Here is an 18,498-nt window from a genome sequence, read left to right as displayed (position 1 = left end):
ATTTCAACAAACCTGAGTATTGCCCTCTGCTGAATGGATTGCAGCAGTTTTGCAGGCTGCGTCTGCCCCGTGGGAATCGCTTCTCACCGCTTCTGTTCCTATGCAGTTTAGTGGAGGTCTCCAGTGTCCCACTGGCTGTCACCAATAGCTTCAGACGTGCGAGGATAATAAAGACAGGATCAATTAATAGACTTAAGGGCAGACAGGACCCTTACGATCACCTTATCTGACCTCCTGCACAACACAGGCCATGGGTGTGTACATGTATGTGAGATGTGGAAAGGCAAGAGTGTGCTAGGGAGGGGGCGTGTGCATCTGAGGTCACTCGGTCTGCCCTGCGGCTGTTCCTTGAGGGAGCCCAGGGAGATCCCTTTCTTTTGGAGGGCTACGGGATTAAATCAGGCATGGGAGCCAGGACCAGGCTCAGTTCCGGCACTGGGGCAGGAAGCAGTGTGTGTGGTGAGAACAAAGAACCGGGAGTCGGAATTCCTGCATTCTGGGCTGAGCTCTGCCAATGCCTCGTGGAATTATCTTTGGGGAGTCACCGGTCAGTTCCCCAGCTGTAAAACCAGGATAATAAGGGAAATTAGAAGGCTTGGGACCTGATTTTCCCCTCAGCAACAGGTGAGATGGGGGACATGCTGCTCTGCGCCTCCCCTTCCTTGCTGATGGGCAGCGCATTAGGAACACAGGGGAATGTGTGGCAGGGCCAGGGCAGCCATAGGTCAAGTTCCTATCCTGCCCCTAGCCCTGTGAATACACACAGCTAGAATCCAGGATTGTCAACCCCACAGGTTCAGCCATCACGAGTCCAGCCCCCACAAAAATCACAAGATTGGCTTTAAAATGATGAGATTTTAACATCACAGACACTGGGCTCTGGTGGTTATTTGCCTTCTGGTGACCAAGCCCTTTTTTGCCCCTGCCCCCCGATTTCCAGCTGGTCTCCCCAGTTTGGCCTATATGAAATCAGACATTCTTCCCTCCACCCCCACAAATCTCCCCTCGCATGGAAGCTGTTCCTGTAATCTTTTTGTTTCCCTTCTCTGTACCTTTTCCAATTTTAATATATCCTTTCTGAGATGTAGCAACCAGAACTGCATGCAGTATTCAAAATATGGGCGCATCATTGATTAATACACTGGCATTATATTTTCTTATCTATCCCTTTCCTAACAGTAACAAACATTGTTAGCTACTTATCAACCTAAATGTTTTGTTTTGACAAATCAAAAGAACTTTCCCTTTTGATTTTTTTTTTTATAAGATGTAATTCAACAAATTCAAAATGAGAAGTTGTTGCTAAAAGGGAAAAAAAATATTTAATTCACAAAGTGTCAAAATGGAACGTTTCACTATTGTTGAATTCTCTTTTTTCCTCCAAAATTAAATTTCTGCAAAATTGACAATTTCACGGTTTTGATTTTAATGGAACTAGGTTTTCCCATGGAAAATCTTCACTCAGTTTTTCCAAGCTCTATCAATAATAGTTCCGCTCTGCTTGTGTACCTCTTATTCTGTGCACTTGCATGCTCAAGTTACGGGACAGGAATACAGCATTTAAAAAAAAAAAACAGCCTATAGTACCAGCTTGATTTGGGAAGTCCATCAGTCACTCATGTACCAGTTTCTACAGTCATCTCACCCTACTGAAGTAAAAATGATAAAGGAGGAATGGGAAAGAAAAACATTGTAATCCTCTAAATTCTGCAAATTTATTATACACAGTATCAAACATGAAATAGTTTAAAAATAAATGCAAAATCCAACAGCTGAGACATTCAACTAGAACAGAATATTTACAGTTACTCCATTACAGCAGCCCCTCTATCGCCATGCACCTCCTCAGGAGAACGCATCGCCCCATGCCCCACAGACACAGTGTTTGCAAAAAGAGTAAGGGGGAAGAGATTGAGTTGGAACTCAGTAGGTATTTCTTGTCCAAACAGAAAGACAGGTTGTAGGTAATACAGGCTTCACGGGATACACTGTGTATTGCCAAAAAAATCATCCTGGGATTTTGTATTCCAAACAGACTGTAACGGACAAAAGCAATCTGAGATGGCTAGAAAGATAAGGCCCGATCTCATACATTCAGCTGTTACATGCAACTGACCAAGGAGACTATATAGATCAGTCTTAATAAAAAACCCAGTAAAGCCTTTTTAACTATACACTCATTGCATTAAGTAGTAAGAAACGCATGTATCTGAAAGTCCAGCCCAGCTGTATTGTGCATGGTGATGCAGTGTCAATAAGCACCACTGATCATTCCTCCCGATTTCATGGCAGCATTCCATGTCACTTCTTCTAAGTGAAGAATCAATGTCCATTTGTGTCAGGACTCTTCTGCAATCCAAGCCAGACATCCATCATCACAGAACAAAGCAGGTGGCTAGCAAGTGAAATAATTTACTCTGCCCTCCTCCTACAAGTATGCATGTGTATAAATAACTGAATGGCCAATCTTTGTTAGTATCTCAGGGATGAAGATATTGCTCTTTATACACACATTACTTAGCAAAGCAAGGAAGAGTATTTGATTAATTACACGGTTAGATCTCCTCCCTCTTCCCAAAGGAAGAAAAGCACATTTAGATTTGTTATAAACAACCAGCCACAAAAATTACAGTACTTGGGTGCACTGAACAGCTACAGCGACCAGTTATCAATGTAGTTTTCATAATATGAGAAGCAACAAGCTAGCCAGTGAAAGGTCATCACTAGATACCCAGCAAGAGAACTTCAGTTCACCCTCAGTCAATTTTCGTCCTGGATGTGAGAGAGCCAGAGCAGTAACTACAGCCAGATATAGTGCAGGTTAACCTCCCAACAACATACAGCTCATTGTTAAGGCAGTTGCATCCTCCCAACATGCTGGCAATTCTAGTCTGGATGTTCACCTCTCATCACAGAATGCCAACTGAGCTAAAGTATGTGCTTGTCTGGTAGAGGGGACAAAAAGATAGTGACACACAAAACTTCACTTGTACAGGTGACCCAAACAGTATTAGAATCCAGGACCAGAGAGGTGCAGGTTGACTTGTGCAATTTGATTTACTCAACCACCCCACCTCTGCCATCAGTTAGTTTTTAATTGAAATAGAAGTTTTGACAACACCGCTGCCCTTTTAGCCCACCAGCCAATTAGCTACTCCCAGATTTACACTGATAAAAGCTGACTCAGTCATGAAAGGATAAGTCCCCCAGGGCTCATCCAAAAAACATTAAGACCATCGGTAATAATTTGCCCTTCTACAGAACATAAGAAGAATCACTGGAATTGAACCAGTTTGAATGAAAAGGCCAATCTGTACACGTGATTGATCTCTTCACTCACCGCATCCAGGCACAGGGAGTGGGGAGAAGCTTTGTCTTAAAAAAAAAAAAAAAAAAAATATCTTAGTGCAAAAATAATTTGAAGGTTGGCATCTGTCCATTCTAGCGTTTAAAATCATAATTTCTGTTTGGCTTACAAAGTTGCTCTCATGTATAATTCAAGCTCAGTTCTCTTTATACCTGAAGGAAATATTCATCCCAAAGTTGCGACAAGAACAGTGGAGTTAATATAAAGGAAGCGCAAGTTCAACTCTAATGTTGCTAGTGTGATTTTGAACTCCAGTGAAGAACACGCACACATTCATGACCAACACACAGTTCAGCAGTAATGCTGGAGACAGCTACAAAGCTGTTGGCCTCTCAAATGAGAAATGTAGCTTGGTGGATGTAAAAAGTGAGTAATCCATGTAGCCAGTAGCATGGCTGTAATGAGTACTCCCACGCTACATAAGCTTGCAATTGGCAATAAGGAAGTCAAGGAAGCTACCAATAATATGGCTTTGGCCCCACATTTTAGTCATGGAATCTCTTCAACACAAGGAGGACAAGCGTATGTCTGTGAGCCAGTTGAGTGGAGATCACCGAATGTTCATTCGATAAGGGATGAAGGATAGTCTGTGCTTGAGTAAATAAATGATGCCGTATCCTTTATTGGGCACGTTGACCAACTTAAGCCTCATTCCTACTCCCACAAATACACCTGCCCCCCTACAAACAAATCACACCCACTTTATAAATCAGAAGTTAATCCTTCCAATCAAAGCCATTGTGTAGCATGACTTCCCTGCTGCCAGTCAATAAATAGGGCAAGAAAAGGCAATAAGTATTGTTGCAAAACTAAAAAACAAGTATACATTTTAAACAGAAAAATAAAGTCACATTAGTGGTATATGAACATACTAATGCTAGTTGGTAAGTGACAACTTTGCTTAGGACCAAAGCCCTTTTGTATGACCTGTCCATGATGTACATCAGCTTCTGCTTAGTCTTGATAGGTCAGATCTATTTTCAAAAGGTACATTCTGAAATGAGCTCCGACGTGATCCTAGCTACCGCAGAAGCAGATTTAGGATTTTTCCAGCAAGCCCCCCCAAACTCTGCCTCAGTCTAGGAAACAGTTCAAGTGCTAAGAACTGAATTACTGTTTAAGGCACAAGAGTCATGATGTCTGGAGAAAAACACCAGCTAACAAGAATCCAGGAGCCTCTAAACCCTGTAGTCCCTAAGAAGAGCAAACAAAAAGCAGTCCTTTTAGTCAGCAGCCTGGAACCACTCCCATGTGACTGAATGTGTCTGAGAATTATTTGAACACTGCAAATAGCAGAGCTTGCTACAAACGCCCCCCAGCCTCTCTGGAGCTCCAGACTGTAGTAAACAGTGTTCAAGAATGACACCACTCTGCAGGCTCAGCCGGAACCACACTCAGCACCTAGGTCGGAACATGCTTTCGGCTTGTACAGTTTGGTACTTAAGGCCCAGTCTACACAACAAGTGTCAGGGGACCAGTGGTTGTCACTGAACCTTACAGCACAGTTCCATTTTAGTCATACTGGTGGATCTTCACCCTGCCCTTTAAGAGCATGCCTACCCTGCAATCAGACCCCCCCCTCCCCCCCCCCCGTCCACACGCCAGCTGACGCAGGCTCATGGGGCTGACTCAGGGGCTGTTTAATTGTAGTGCGGACAGTCAGGCTCATGCTGGAGTCCGAGCTCTACAAACCACCTACCTGACAGGGTCTAGGGCCTGAGTTCCAGCACAAGCCTGAACATCTACACTGCAATTAAATGGCCCCTTAGCCTGAGCCCCGTGAACCCATGTGAGTTTTTAATTGCAATGTACACACCCTACCTATGCTAAAGTCTCATGCCCCGTCTAGACTGGGAAATTAGATCATATTTTTAAAAAGCACACTCTAGTGTAGACAGGGTTTGCCTCCATTAAAATCCTTCACAACCAGCTAACCGGTTCCTAGAGGTGTTCAACTCCAACTACACTAGTGATTAAGATGTAGTAGTTAAACACTACAGTATATTTTCCTAGGCTAGCCATAGCCTTAAAAAGAGGGGGTTGGTTGATTCTTCCCCACAAACACACCCCCTCAGGCAGGGTTTTCACAGTGTTTCTGATCATTATTGTAGCTCGATTTGTAACTGACTATGGATTTAGTGCTGTTAAGAGTCTGAAAACATTTTCAAATGCAGTTCCCCTAAGTGCCAACAGTAGTGGACTTTAGCTTGCCAGTTTTACTCAGAACAGATCATCCTATCTCGGCATTTGCAGTATTCCACTGTATGTCCCTGTGTTTGCTCAAGGAAATGGCTTGAACACCAAACAAACCGAGGTTATCTAACTGAATGTATATTAAATAAAGCAACTGGCAAATCTCAAGAGCCAACCACCAATACAAATAAATAGGGCCTTCGCGGATCAGATGTGACCACCTGTATCTGATGAGCACTGGAATGGAACATGTCCCAAGGTTTGTTTGTTTTTGGTTTTTAAAAAAACCCTTCCCTTTCAAACTTCAATACCTTTTAAAGTTGTTTAGGAGGCAGAGGAGAGGAGAAATAAAAAAACCCTGCAAACACTTCTCTGCAGTCAACATTTGATATCTGAGTTAGTTTGCTAAGACATCTTTGGTTTTGCCTTAAGTCAGTCACTAATCCTGTCTTAAAAGCCACTACATCCAGTCTTTGAAGAAAAAAAGGCCATGTCTACAACTGAAATAACTTCGATTTACCCCTTACATCAACTCTCTCTCAGTGGTTACCAAACAGAGACAGCAAAAGCTTCAATACTATCCAGTACAGGAGCGATCTGTCTCACAGTGGAGGGCAGATGTCTGCTAGGTTATTCCCAGGATTCAGTGTCCCCTCCACTTCTCATTGAAATAAAGAGTGAAACATGTTCCTGCTGCTCCAATTTCTGCTAAAAGTCGCATTATTCAATCCAAAAATTCTATTCTCATCTTTTTGACAAGCTTCTAAAGTTTTATAAAAACTCTGTAATATACATCAATACTAGAAACAATAAAAATACCACTATGCTGACATATACAAAGGACCCGTCATTAAGGGTCACTAAATCCTGTCACTTTGTAACAGGATAATCAGAAAGTATTAGAGGAGCTACATATTATACAAACTAAACACTGGTGGAGAAGATCTGGGTCTCTGTTTAATGTATGATTTGCCTTAGACACCAGAAAATCAGTTGGGTGCGACAGGTTTTTACATGCAACACAAAACCAATACACATGTATTAAACAGCAGTGGATACATTTTGAATGCATGGCAGCTTGAGGGTGGCATTTTCAAGCCATTAGCAGCACGAAAACTGGATGGTGAGTGAAGCGGCTTTCAGTTCAGATTAGGTAACTTTGGCCAGCTGAGCAAAATCATCAACACTTTCAGTAAAACGCAGCAAAGACGCCTGTTGGTGAGCATCAGAAGTCCATCTTGTGTCCAGTCAATATCAAAAGCAAACTGCACCAGTTGGATTGAAAGGACACTCAAGAGTTTTTGTTTTAAGTACAGTTCTTTTTTCCATTGCTTCAGACTTGCTCTCAGGAAACTAAAGAGAACTATTTTTCCCCTTTGCCAAGTGAAAAATTTTTTCTAAGTGTGAACTGCAGAGATTTTTGGTAAATTAAACCAAAAAAATCTTTATTTGTAAGGATTCAAAGGCTCCGCTATCAGCCAGGTCACATTTACTGTCAAGGGAACAAAGCTGGGGGGAGGAGAGAGTAGAAGAGGATGGAACTGCCAACTCTTTAAAGGTACCTCGCTCACTGTAGCAGAGAGGTCAGCCAAGCTCCAAACTCTGTTAGTAAGGAATTACACAGCACTTGCCAGACATCAATCTTTGAGGCTGGAACTCTCAAATTTAGCTCTCTCTCACACACACACACACACACACACACACACACACACACACACACACACACACCACACACACACCACCCCCCCCCCCCCCCCCCCCCCCCATTGGTTACGCTATCATCAGCTATACACCCATTTCCTCTTTTGGTATCTTACAAACATTTTAACAGGCCCTTGAAACTAACATAGCATTTTCCATTTACTTCTTGCATTTCACATACCAGCATCTTTTTTGGCAGCACAGATCTGAGAAAAGGAGTTCTATTTATGCGATCTACTGGCAATCACAACTTAAGTTGTGAAAGCACATTTTTGTCCTCACCAACACAGATGGCATTTCTACCTGATAAACTGGAGGGGCCCTGCGGCAGCAAAATGTAGCTATTTTAAAGGCAGGTACAATTTTAGGTCTAAACAACTGGATAGTCTTCACTGAAAATAGTTTAATTAATTTAATATTAGAATCAGAGATTAGCGCCTTGTACACACTTATAACAATGCAGCAATACATGAGGCTGTCCTGCTCCTCACAAAGTCCTGTCGCATAAAGATAAGCCGTGCTGCTGGTGGCTTTCACTCCCATCATGCTTTTATTCTGAATATGTTCTGTCCACTGGTTTCATGGGGACATGGTATTGAAGACGGCAGCACAGGCCCTGTCCTCACAAGTCTTTCACCTGAGTTTAACCACCAGGGTCAAACTCCCTACAGAGCTAAGCTTACCCAGGGTTTTTCTAGAAAGAGGCTCACATGGTTTCTGGACTCAGTTGGTTTAGAATTTGCAGATGAGCAGAGATGCAAAAAAGAGCAATGGAAGGCAACAATTTAGATTTAAACTTAAAAACAACAGACTCAGTTTTTCACATTTAAAGCAAAATGGACAGTCAGTGAGACACACGCCTTCTGCCACCTTCAATCAAATATGCTGGTTTCCTTTGACTCCACCAAGACATCTTGAGGATCTTGTATTTGGCTCTTACTGAAGACAGTTAGCAAAGGGTTACAGGCGACAGGCACTGAACTGTCATTGTCCAAATGAAAGAGGGGTTGATCTTTAATATAGAGACCATGGAAGCTCATTTTGTTCAGCTACTTTGCATCCAGAAGTCCTGGACTCAGTTCCAGACAAGCAATGCACCATTTTTCAGAATCATTGGTTGAGAGAAAGGAAAGAGCCAATCTAGAGACCATGCTGTACCCCATTTGATTCTCAAATTTAACGAACAAGTTCACATGGCAGACCTACCCAATTCCATTCTATCTGCTACTGTTTTAAAGACACCGTTGATCAAATACTCAGTAGGATAAAAGTATCCTTTTTATTCCAATGGAAAATTTGCTCACACCAGTCTGTTCAAATGTCAGAGCAATCAAAGCAACACACCTGTCACTTGACTTCTCCATGACCACTGATGTATGTGGTAACATATGCTGCTGAACAAAACACCTACAACTGTTCTATCAAGCTGACAACATGTTTGATAAGATCAGCATAACCCTAAATAACCCTCAGGATTTCTCACTACAGTGCTGATTTCAGAAGCAACATTTCAGAGGGGATGAGCCCCCTGCTCCCAAATACTGCGAGACTGGGTACAGCCAGTACAGAGTTGGCCACTGTAATATACCAGTGGATATATGGATCAGAAAGCCTATACCACTGGAATTTTCATGCCGTAAATTCATGTCTCCTATCCAGGCTTCCATGGTAAATTGGGTTATTAAGCAACAGGTTTAATGAAACCTGGAAAGTGATCATGTATGGGTTTTTTTTTAAAAAAGGATTAAAGTTACACTACATCATGTGCTGACTTGTTCCACCATCAGTCGCTCCGTATGTTTTATAGCATAAATAAAAACTGGAGAAAAAAATAAATACATTGGCTCCCATGAAGTCAGAAGTGGTTTGGGCTGCGTAGTGGGAAGGGGTAGGGGGTGCAGAAATTTACACATTTTGAGACAAAACAGGAAGCGCCTGCAAAATAGTGTAAGAGCAGGAGTTTAAGTGTCCTCATTCATGTCCTGGCTGTCTGTCCGAGCAATTTTCCGTGGTGGTGCCGAATTCTCACCTTCTATTTCCACTTGCTCTTGATCTCTCTTCTTTGCTGCGTTCTGGTTGAAGAAAAGAGAAAGGTACATCAATGAAATCCTCCATCCCATTCCACTCCAGAGATGGCTACTGGATGACATCTTGCATAAGCAATTGATGAAGGTCTTTGGGGGAAGGAAGATGTTGATGTATATGAACCAGCAGAGGCATCTGCTGATGAACACCAGAGTTCTGGACAAAGCATTATACACAGAATTTTCCTTATAAAATGCTCTCCAGGCCCAGCAGGGATGCTAAAGGACAAGCCTTGTTCTTAGCATCTTTTTCTTCCAAGGAACTCAAGTACTTTATAAATGTTAATAAGACCCTCTCTCTCTCTTGTTGCTCTGATTCACTCAACTTCTCACACCTCCCAACTGGCTTCCATCATCACTCTCAAGCACCTTATTCTCAGCTTCAAGGCTCTTGAAAACTCTGCTCCCATCTAAGTTTCTCCTTTCAACTCTTCCTTCATTCCCCCTCCTCCCCCCAAACTCTATGCTCTGCTCAAACTTCTCAAAGTTGCTCCCTTGTCTCTCTTTCACCCACTCCCAGCTTGCTACCTTCTGTCCTGCTGCTCTGTACCCCTGGAACAACCTCCATGTACTCCTCCCACATAAGCACATTCTGAGGTTATACCTGCTCTGAGGCATTCCTCACGGTGTGCAGCTTGTATTGTACCCACTTGTGTCTGTAGAGCACAAGCTCTCAGACAGGGTGTGTGCTAGGAACTTTTTATAGCACATGTACACCTAGTGTGTACTATTAATGTGACCCTGTAAGAAAAGCAAGATATATGATTTTGCAGGTAAGTACATGGAAATGATACGTTCAGCGAGTCAACGGCAGAGCCAGAAAAGAACCCAGGAATCCTGGCTCCCAGTCTCTTGTACAAGGCTAATAAAGGACTATGGTCTAAAGTGTACCAAAATAAATATCCTTATTTTACAGATAGGGAACTGAGGCACAGAGAGATCAAGTGACTTGCCCAAGATCATGCAGGAAATCTGCAGTGAAATCAAACTGAGGTCTTCCAATCTTAGGCTACTGCCTTCGTCATTGGACTACCTTTCTTCATTCTAAAACAGGAAGCGTGAAAACAAAGTCTACCATGCATAGAAAATCTGTCACAAGCTCTTTCTGGTAGAATCGAGAAAACCAGGGCTGGCTCAGTCTTCCACTTAATTTAATAACTATGTATTTGTCATGACTAATTACAGACCTTGGTGGTCACACACAGGACAAGCAACCAAAACAAACTGCACTTTAAAACCAGACACAAAGTTTTACATTTAAAAAAGAAAACATACCTTTTTGTCCCATTGCTGATGTAGATAACGCAAAAGTATGTTTGTCTTTTCTGTTACTATGACTGTTGAGGAAAGAGAAACACTCTGAAGGCATTTCTAAGAGATAACATTTAAAACAAACTACAGTGACTAAGACTTCATACAGGATGTGTTCCTTTTAAAAAGGAGTGACAGCATCACTGTCTTTTTAACTGTCCTTACAATCATCCAATAAGGATAGGAAAAAAAGCTGTGCAAAAGCTGTGACAAAAATTAAGCATCTTCATTCTTTGAAGCCCCTTAAATCCCACATAGATAGCAGACCCAAGACTTCTTAAAAAACCATCAAATGAGATTTAATATTAAAAATTTGGCATGTACTCAAACACAAAATAAAGTTCCAGTACAAATCACTTGAAGCCTCAAACATAAAGAGGGGCATACTTACTTTGTTCAGATGGATAATCCCTCGTGGGAAGATAGACTGATGGTCTTCTGTTCTGTAGAAGAATTAGAATAGTTACAGTGCAAAGGAAAACATCCCCCCATCCCCCAATCTCCACATACAACTTAGGCCACTGAAAGGTTCCAGTCCTGACAGCAAGTTCATCTCAACTGCAATGTAATAAAATTGTGGCAGTGCAGTATACCACAGTCTTGTTGTGCCATACAGCTGTGAATTCTTTCACATGTAAAAAGAGGTCTATTTATCATATATGCACCTCAGTGCCAACGCTAAACTAAGAATGTAAGAACATGGGGAGGGAATGCCACACAGCTTTGGCTCTGCCGATATTGCATTTTTCTGAAGTACATTAACTTCATACCTGGGAAGTCTCCCCTCATGGGATTCCCATCTCAGATAAACAGTTCAGCCCAAAATGATACAAGCAGTAACTTATTTTAAGAGACCCAAGGTCCAGTTAGAGGCCACATCAAGCACTAATGTCCTCTGAAACTCTGCAAGACTTCACTGCAAACAGACCATCTCCTGAAACATTCAAGAGATTGGTTCCAGAAGGATAGCCGTGTTAGTTTGTAGACAGCAAACACAACGAGAGTCCTGTAGCATCTTAAAGACTAACAAATTTCTGCGGGTTGCAGCCCACGAAAGCTTATGCCCACAAAAATTTGTTAGTCTTTAAAGGTGCTATAGGACTCTCGTTTTTATTCAAGAGATTGAATTTAAATACAATACTCACCGATGCTTTACATACAGAGTCTGCATGAAATCTACTGAAGTTGCTTTTGTTGTAGACTGGTAATCCTTTCAAAAAATCTGCCTAAAACGACACAGAAGACAGCTTTGGTCAAACAATGAGGCAAGTAAAGAATTCAATAGTAGATGAGCAAAAAGATCAAGGGAATAGCACAGGTCAATAAGGCTGGTTTCTTTAGCATTTGGAAACATGCTGGCTACAGCAACGAGGTCAAATGTCAAATATTCAGAATGAACATTGGTTTTCTGAAGATGACAAATCCTCCAGTCCTATGTATCATCTATATTTCCCCAACTAAAGTGACTTGTGACTCTCCAGTGGCTCTGCTGTATCTGCATCCATTTTGACAGAGGGCTTTTTAAAAAAAAACAAAAAAACCAAACAGTCAACAGTAGATGTGTAGTAAGATCTGATTTTTAAGATTAAGATGGTAAACTGAGGAAATCGCTTCTTAAAAGGCATAGTGTCTGATTTAAATTGGGTAATTGTCAAGTTAATCATTTAAAGAAAATCAGGGCTCTTAGTTAGGTTAACACATTTTACCTTTTTGCTATTTATGCTGCATACTCCTTTGCACCTCAGCTTGAGTAATGAAAACAGACCAACCATTTTTACTTTTCAATACAAGCAGCTTTGCTTTCTTGGCTCATATGCACTAGCACAATGCCGTTATGTTTGAGTTCCAAAGTTTTACTGAATTTAAAAAAAAAAAAAAATCACAAAAGCATTTATTTTGGTTTACCTTTGCTAAGGTTCTGGGCCAGTTTTGACTTGACCTTATTTTTCTGAGTTTTGCTTAGAGACAGATCTGTAACTGCACAATAAAATACCGAATCGCTGTGTGATCAGAAAAGCCAAGGGAATAAGTGGGAAAGAAAAAATTTGTCCATCCTGTAGCAAGTAGCCATCTCTCTAAAAGGTCTCAACAGCCAAGATGCATCCTTAATGCTAGTTTTGCTAGGGCCAGAAACATGGGGGAACCTACCAGCGTAACTATTAACTTTCCATCTAGTACATTATAGTTGTACTCCAGAGTGTGTTTACTCATTAAAATGAGCTGAATTCTCAAACACAGTAGCTACACTGAGTCAAGCCCCTAAAGCATATATAGTGTAAACCCATCAGATGTAATTTACCAGCACAACTCACTATAGAATGTGCACACTAGGGACCTGCTCCAGTGTAGCTACAGCACTAGCTAAAATCCTCAGCACAGTCAAGGCCTAAGATGCACAGTCAAACTGGTAGCCTTTACTAGCTCTGCAGAGTCACATGTGATCCATAAACACATTACAAAGGAGGCAGTCTCAGGAAGGCAGAAGAACTACACAGCCTCAGTGGCCTAATCCTGCAGCCCTTGCAGACGTAACTCCCGACAGGGTCCATGGTAAGTGTGTGCAGGATCAGCCCCACAATCCACAGTGACTTCCATGAAAAAGAACTCCCAAATTCTTGAGTAGGTGTCTGGCTGGTTCAGTCTTCATAGCAGAGTAACATACTTGACCAACAGCAGCACTGCCTCACAGGAAGCATTCCAGCATAACAGCAGCCACCACACTGAAGAGACCTTTTACCCCAGTTAACCAAGTTAAGCCCCATATGGATGGAGGGGTGTTTGTCTTAAAAGCAAGCAAGGGGATATTATGGTAATCAGCTCAGCAATATGCCAGATCCAGAACCACTGAGAAGCCTCTTCCGTCACAGTAAACCTAGAGCAAAGAAATACTCCTGACAACAGCTGCATCTTTTAAGTAGCAGGAAGCATGGGGACAGATATCACAAGAAGCCATTAAGTACGCTTCTTGGAGAAGGAACTGTCTTTTTAGTATGTGTTTGCACAGTGCTTATGACCGGGGGTCCTGATATATGACTTGCAGGTCCCTAAAATAAGCAGGGAAAGAGGAGTGTATTAAAGGCCATGAAGAAGGAAAATAACTAACCTAAACCCTTTTCTATAAGCAGATATAATATTTGCACTGGAGTCGTGCCTAGAGGCCCCAGTCAAGGATTAGGGCCCCATTACGCTAGGCAGAACACATGCCTATAACAAAGGCAGACCCTGCCCCAAAGCTTACAGTATAAACTTAATATGTTTTCTTCTTTAGAAACAACTCTAAAGGTTAGCAAAGCAGCAGATGATTCTGACAAGTAGAGTTATTCAACCTGTGTCACATGCAACAGGAAAACAGAGTCCTACTGCAATGCTGCTGTTGTGGAGGAAGTTAGAAATATTTTTACATTTGTACCTGTGATAGCTTATTCAGAGCAATGGGCTGCAGTCAGGCAGGTTCCAAAGCACAATTTATACAGTAGTCTTGTTTTACGAAAAGTTAACTACATTAAGGTTTCCAAATTTACCCCCCTCCCAAGTTTCCTGTTAGGTTAGCCCTGTGGTTACAGCACTGGATTTAAATTCAACCAGTTGGGTCTCAATTTCCAATTCTGCCACAGACTCTTTGTGCAACTATGAGCAAATCACTAGCCTCTCTTGCCCATCTGTAAAATGGGGACAATAGTATCTCCTTTCTACCACACTGTGTCTGCCTTGTCTATCTAGCGCTTGCAAGCTCTTCCGAGCAGGAACTGTTTCTTGCTTCTCTGTACAATGACTAGCACAACGGAAACCTGATCTAAGTTGGTCTCTAGACTCTACTGGAACAGAAAATCTTGTTTTCAGATTCTGCTGTGCACTCCAACTCTTATGCCTCCTCTGATGGGCTGCTTTGTTTACCTACTTTCATTTTCATTTACTTCCAATGTTAGTTTTGATTAGAGTAGAAACACAGTCTGAAAGTTTCAGGATTAATGTTAAGAGGATCTATATCCTTCTCAGACTCTAAATAAGTGAAATATGTTTAGGTATTAATAAAAGTCCCATTTCACTCCATTTAGAATTGAGCTTGAGTTCTTATATACTAGAGCTAGTAAGTATTTGATGGGAATTGATCAAAATTTCCAGGTATGTTTCTTATTCTGTTTATTTAGAGTGAATTTTGAAGACATCCCACTACAAACCATTTCATTTTGTTCAGCCTTTCACTGCAGCACTTCCATGCAAGACACTGAATATTTGCACCATAACATTAGGCTAGCTCAGACAGACAAGCCTTTGAGACATTTATTACACTGAACTCAGGCTACTATTCGACTTATAACAAAAATAACCTGAAATGTAATTATTTTAAAATATTTTACACTACTTCAGGTGTTTAATACAGCTTAAGCTCCTGTTCCATAATGTTAAATTGACTCTGGCCCATTACCCTATCTTTCAGTGATTTCCTTTTGCAGAATCCTTGAAATATGGGCTCTGTCCTATTGAATGTATCCAATAAGCCTATTCAGGTGTGGTGAGGAGAGAGGCAAAGTTGGGTTAAGCTGCAAATTTAGAAAGTCATTTCTCGTAACAATTGTACTGTAAGAGACCTGACCAAGAAGGAATCAATCAATAATTGCAACCAGTCACTGGTAAAAAAAATTAATTTAAAACTAATTTGCTATGGATGAGTGCTAAAATCAAGCTATCAACATAGAGGCTATGTCTACACGGCCAGCAGCGCAGGATCAATTTTGTGGGTTCTACTGAGCAGCAGTGAAGACTCGCTCAATCAAACCCAGAAGTCAACTCTGTAAATCAACCCCAGCACGAAGTGTAGCGCTGCGTCGACGGGAGGGTATGGAAGTTGCCGGGGGATATGCAAGCTACATACAGTAACTTGTGCATCTCCCGTCAACTGCCACCAAAACCTGCAGCCAGCGTAGACCAGGCCAAAGAGTGAAACTACTGGGCCTGTAAAGGAATTGTATCACATTCAGCATATGTTAATAACATGGATACCTTCCCCCTTGTCCACTAAAAAGCAACATTGCATCCCCTAATAAGACCCATAATAAGTACTTAAAGATGAAGACTAAATGTTTCTCCAACATGCCAAGTGAACCCCTTAGCACTGCTTTGGGCAGATTGCAAGACAGCTTAAAGCAACATTAGTTTTCAATTGTTCTGCCATGCTCCCCATTCACACATTATACATTTTGACATATTAATCTACAAATGCCATTTAAATAATGAAGCCATTATTGTAAAGATCACAGTTGGAATCCATTCTTGACAGAGAGCAATAAAAACTGATCAAACATCCAAAAGAAGCAGTTCTCCTTCCCCACCCCCAGAATAAGAGGGGGTGGCAGGCAACTTAATTATTTTCAGGGCACTGTGTTTCTAGGTGCCTACTAGATTATGTACAGCTGTTCCCACACTTAGGCATCTCGGCTTGTGAGAGTCCAAATGTAGGATGAAAGCTCCAAATGACAGCCATGAAAATAATGGTATAAAAATAACGCAGGATTTATTTTAAAGGAATAATTTCTGCAGGTTGTGTTTCATTGTTCAGCTTCGCCAATTAAAAATGACAAATGCAAGATGGACACTAGACTTGTGCAGGCCAAAGAAGAATTACACACCTGTAAACAGGAACCTAGCTAGTCATTTACACTACATGCAGCACCATGATACCTTAGCTCTAATGGGAACAAGTGAGAGTTGGAGTTTCCCTGGTTACTAGCCACCACCCTATTTTTCCCAGGCCAGGAGTTATTTGAATGATTCAGCTTCACCACCACTGGGAGTGCTTACTGGGCAACCACCATACCGGAGATATTAGCAGGAAAACAAAGTGGCAGACACATGCAAAGGAGCACTTATCTGCCTCAGCTGTCCACCCTTTTCTTTTCCTTAGGGGAAAATGACCCAGCCAAACCAAAGGAGCCGAGGAATATCCTGAGGGGTCAAAAATGAAGAAGATCCTCAAATTTGAGGCATTTCCCCATTTCATTTAGGGAAAGGGGCACAGCAGGAACCAGATGCAACAGGACCACTGTGACTAAGCTGCTGCCTGGAGACTCTCTCTGTAGGTTCCCACTGCTATTGCTTTGAGGAGGGAGGCAGAGACAAAGCTGCATCTGCCTCTCCCATGGCAGCAAGACACCCCAGCAGCTTCCTGAGAACGTGACACAAATCCCCATTGCTGCGGTGCCCACAGTTATAAGCAGAGAGATGGAGAGACAGCAACACCACTCAGACACATCAGGCCCTTGGGGGGTGGAGAAGCTGAAGATGAAGCCCTGTGTGTGTGTGGAAGGGGGCGGGGGGAACCAAGGATGCAGTAGTCAAACCACTGAGTGCAGCTACCTTAGGCTTTCGGCCTGAATGGGGGAGACAGAAGGGGAGATAAAGAACCACAGCCCCCTTCCCTGATAACCAGGCCAGAAAGGAAACACTGAAACCCTTCTCCTAGGAAGGGCCGTATGTATGGCCGCAAGAGAAGACGACCCGGGGAAGCCTACATCGGCTGCCGCCCCTCTCCCCACTCACACCCTGCACCCCAGCAATCAACCCCCCACCCCTGAATAAGCAGGCCCAGAAACGGCTGCGTGGGACAGCTGGGAAGGGGCTGACACCCGTCCTAGGAAAAGCCCCCGGACGGAGGGAAGAGAGGCCCCGGGGTTTCGTAGCTGCCCGAACCCCACCTACCGCCAAGGCCGCCCCCCCAAACAAGGCCCCGAAGGGGGTGTCACCGGGGGGAAGGAAGTGGGGGGGGGAGGGGAGGCTGTGCCCTGAGCTGGGAGGCCCATGACTGATGGGGGGGAGGGGGTTGTTCCCAGGCGGCTGCAGCTGCCTCACCTCACCTCACCCACCCCCCACTCCCGGCACGGCACGGCCCGGTCCCGGTCCCGTCCCCTGAGGGGCCGCAGGGCGGAGGGAGGGACGCGCCAGGGTGGGCCCGACGCAGCTACTGCCCCAGCACAGCCCGGGGAGGAGGGGCCGTGGGGCCGCATCCGGGGGAGGGGGAGGGGCAGCCCCACCCCAGGGCAAGTGGGGGCCCATGGCCCGGCGGGGCGGGGCGGGGGCATCTACCCAGCCTCGCCCCACCCAGGCTCGGGGGGGGGCGGGGCCCGCTCCCCGGGGGTCCCCAAGGCTACCGGCCCAGCACCCCCTCCCGCCATTTTGTATGGCGGGGGGGAGGGGAGGGGGACAAGCCACCTACCATCTTCCCCGCCGCCGCCGCTGCCTCAGCCGCACGGCAACTTCTAAAAGCCCACTCCTCTCAGCCTAACTTGGCTCTCTGCCCGAACCGCCCCGCCGCCCGGACTATCACGCTTCCATTGGGTAGCTCTGCCCAAGGCTGCAAGCCTATTCGTCAGAGGACCTGTCACTCAAAGATGCTCAGAAAATAGCCTGTTAGGTTGAGGCAGGAAATGCCCGCCCTAAGGCTCGCGGGAGCAGAAGGTGGAAAGGCCCCGGATGTGAGGCTGGCCGCGCTGCTTCATGGGAACTGTAGTCCTAGTAATGAGCACCTGGGTTCCCATTTCCCATGGAGGCCATTGCCTGCTTCAATAATAACGTATGTTTCGTTATTAACAAACAAGTATTTAATAATAGTGAATAATGTATATACAACAACATACGCTAATTAATCAATGATTAATAAGCATCAGTACTCAAGTCATAATTAGTCAATGATAGGTTAATTCATAATTAGTGATATATCAGTAATAGCTTATAACCACCACCATCTGATCAAACTTAGTGGTAGGTTCCAAACAGTAAACATTCATTACCAATATTTCATAATTAAAATCACTCAAATTAAGTTCTTGATTATCAAACACTCATAAT

The 18,498-nt window shown here is 43.4% G+C and overlaps 1 protein-coding gene across 3 annotated transcripts; it reads right to left on the bottom strand.

The window, feature by feature from the left end:
- Positions 1–1,701: 1,701 nt before the first annotated feature.
- DDA1 (DET1 and DDB1 associated 1) lies at positions 1,702–17,971 on the bottom strand. 3 transcript variants are annotated; one of them, XM_067560058.1, is made up of 6 exons: positions 12,363–12,814; positions 11,802–11,882; positions 11,048–11,099; positions 10,621–10,682; positions 9,291–9,333; positions 1,702–2,349 (listed from the first exon to the last, which is right to left on the bottom strand). In XM_067560058.1, exons 1-6 carry the CDS (start codon positions 12,426–12,428, stop codon positions 2,339–2,341), a joined length of 315 nt encoding a protein of 104 aa, XP_067416159.1. In that variant the 5' UTR covers positions 12,429–12,814; the 3' UTR covers positions 1,702–2,338. The 3 variants fall into 3 exon arrangements, with proteins under 3 accessions (XP_067416159.1, XP_067416169.1, XP_067416151.1); XM_067560068.1 differs by lacking the exons at positions 1,702–2,349; positions 12,363–12,814 and adding an exon at positions 17,867–17,971 and having other exon boundaries at positions 7,660–9,333; XM_067560050.1 differs by lacking the exon at positions 1,702–2,349 and having other exon boundaries at positions 7,660–9,333; positions 12,363–12,804.
- Between the last annotated feature and the right edge of the window lie 527 nt (positions 17,972–18,498).

This window comes from Emydura macquarii, unplaced genomic scaffold (assembly GCF_026122565.2).
Source record: "Emydura macquarii macquarii isolate MOO-44397 ecotype Brisbane River unplaced genomic scaffold, CSIRO-AGI_Emac_v2 contig_306, whole genome shotgun sequence".
Classification (NCBI taxonomy): Eukaryota; Metazoa; Chordata; order Testudines; family Chelidae; genus Emydura; species Emydura macquarii.
The sequence above is the reverse complement of the archived record's forward strand: the minus strand, read 5'-3'. Positions and strand labels throughout refer to the sequence as shown.

Coding starts and splice junctions, on each gene's coding strand:
- DDA1 (XM_067560050.1), bottom strand. CDS start 12,428: ATGGTTGGTCTGTTTTCATTACTCAAGCTGAGGTGCAAAGGAGTATGC. Junction 11,883..12,362: donor GCAGCATAAATAGCAAAAAG/GTAAAATGTGTT, acceptor GTGTCGTTTTAG/GCAGATTTTTTGAAAGGATT. Junction 11,100..11,801: donor ACTCTGTATGTAAAGCATCG/GTGAGTATTGTA, acceptor ATTCTTCTACAG/AACAGAAGACCATCAGTCTA.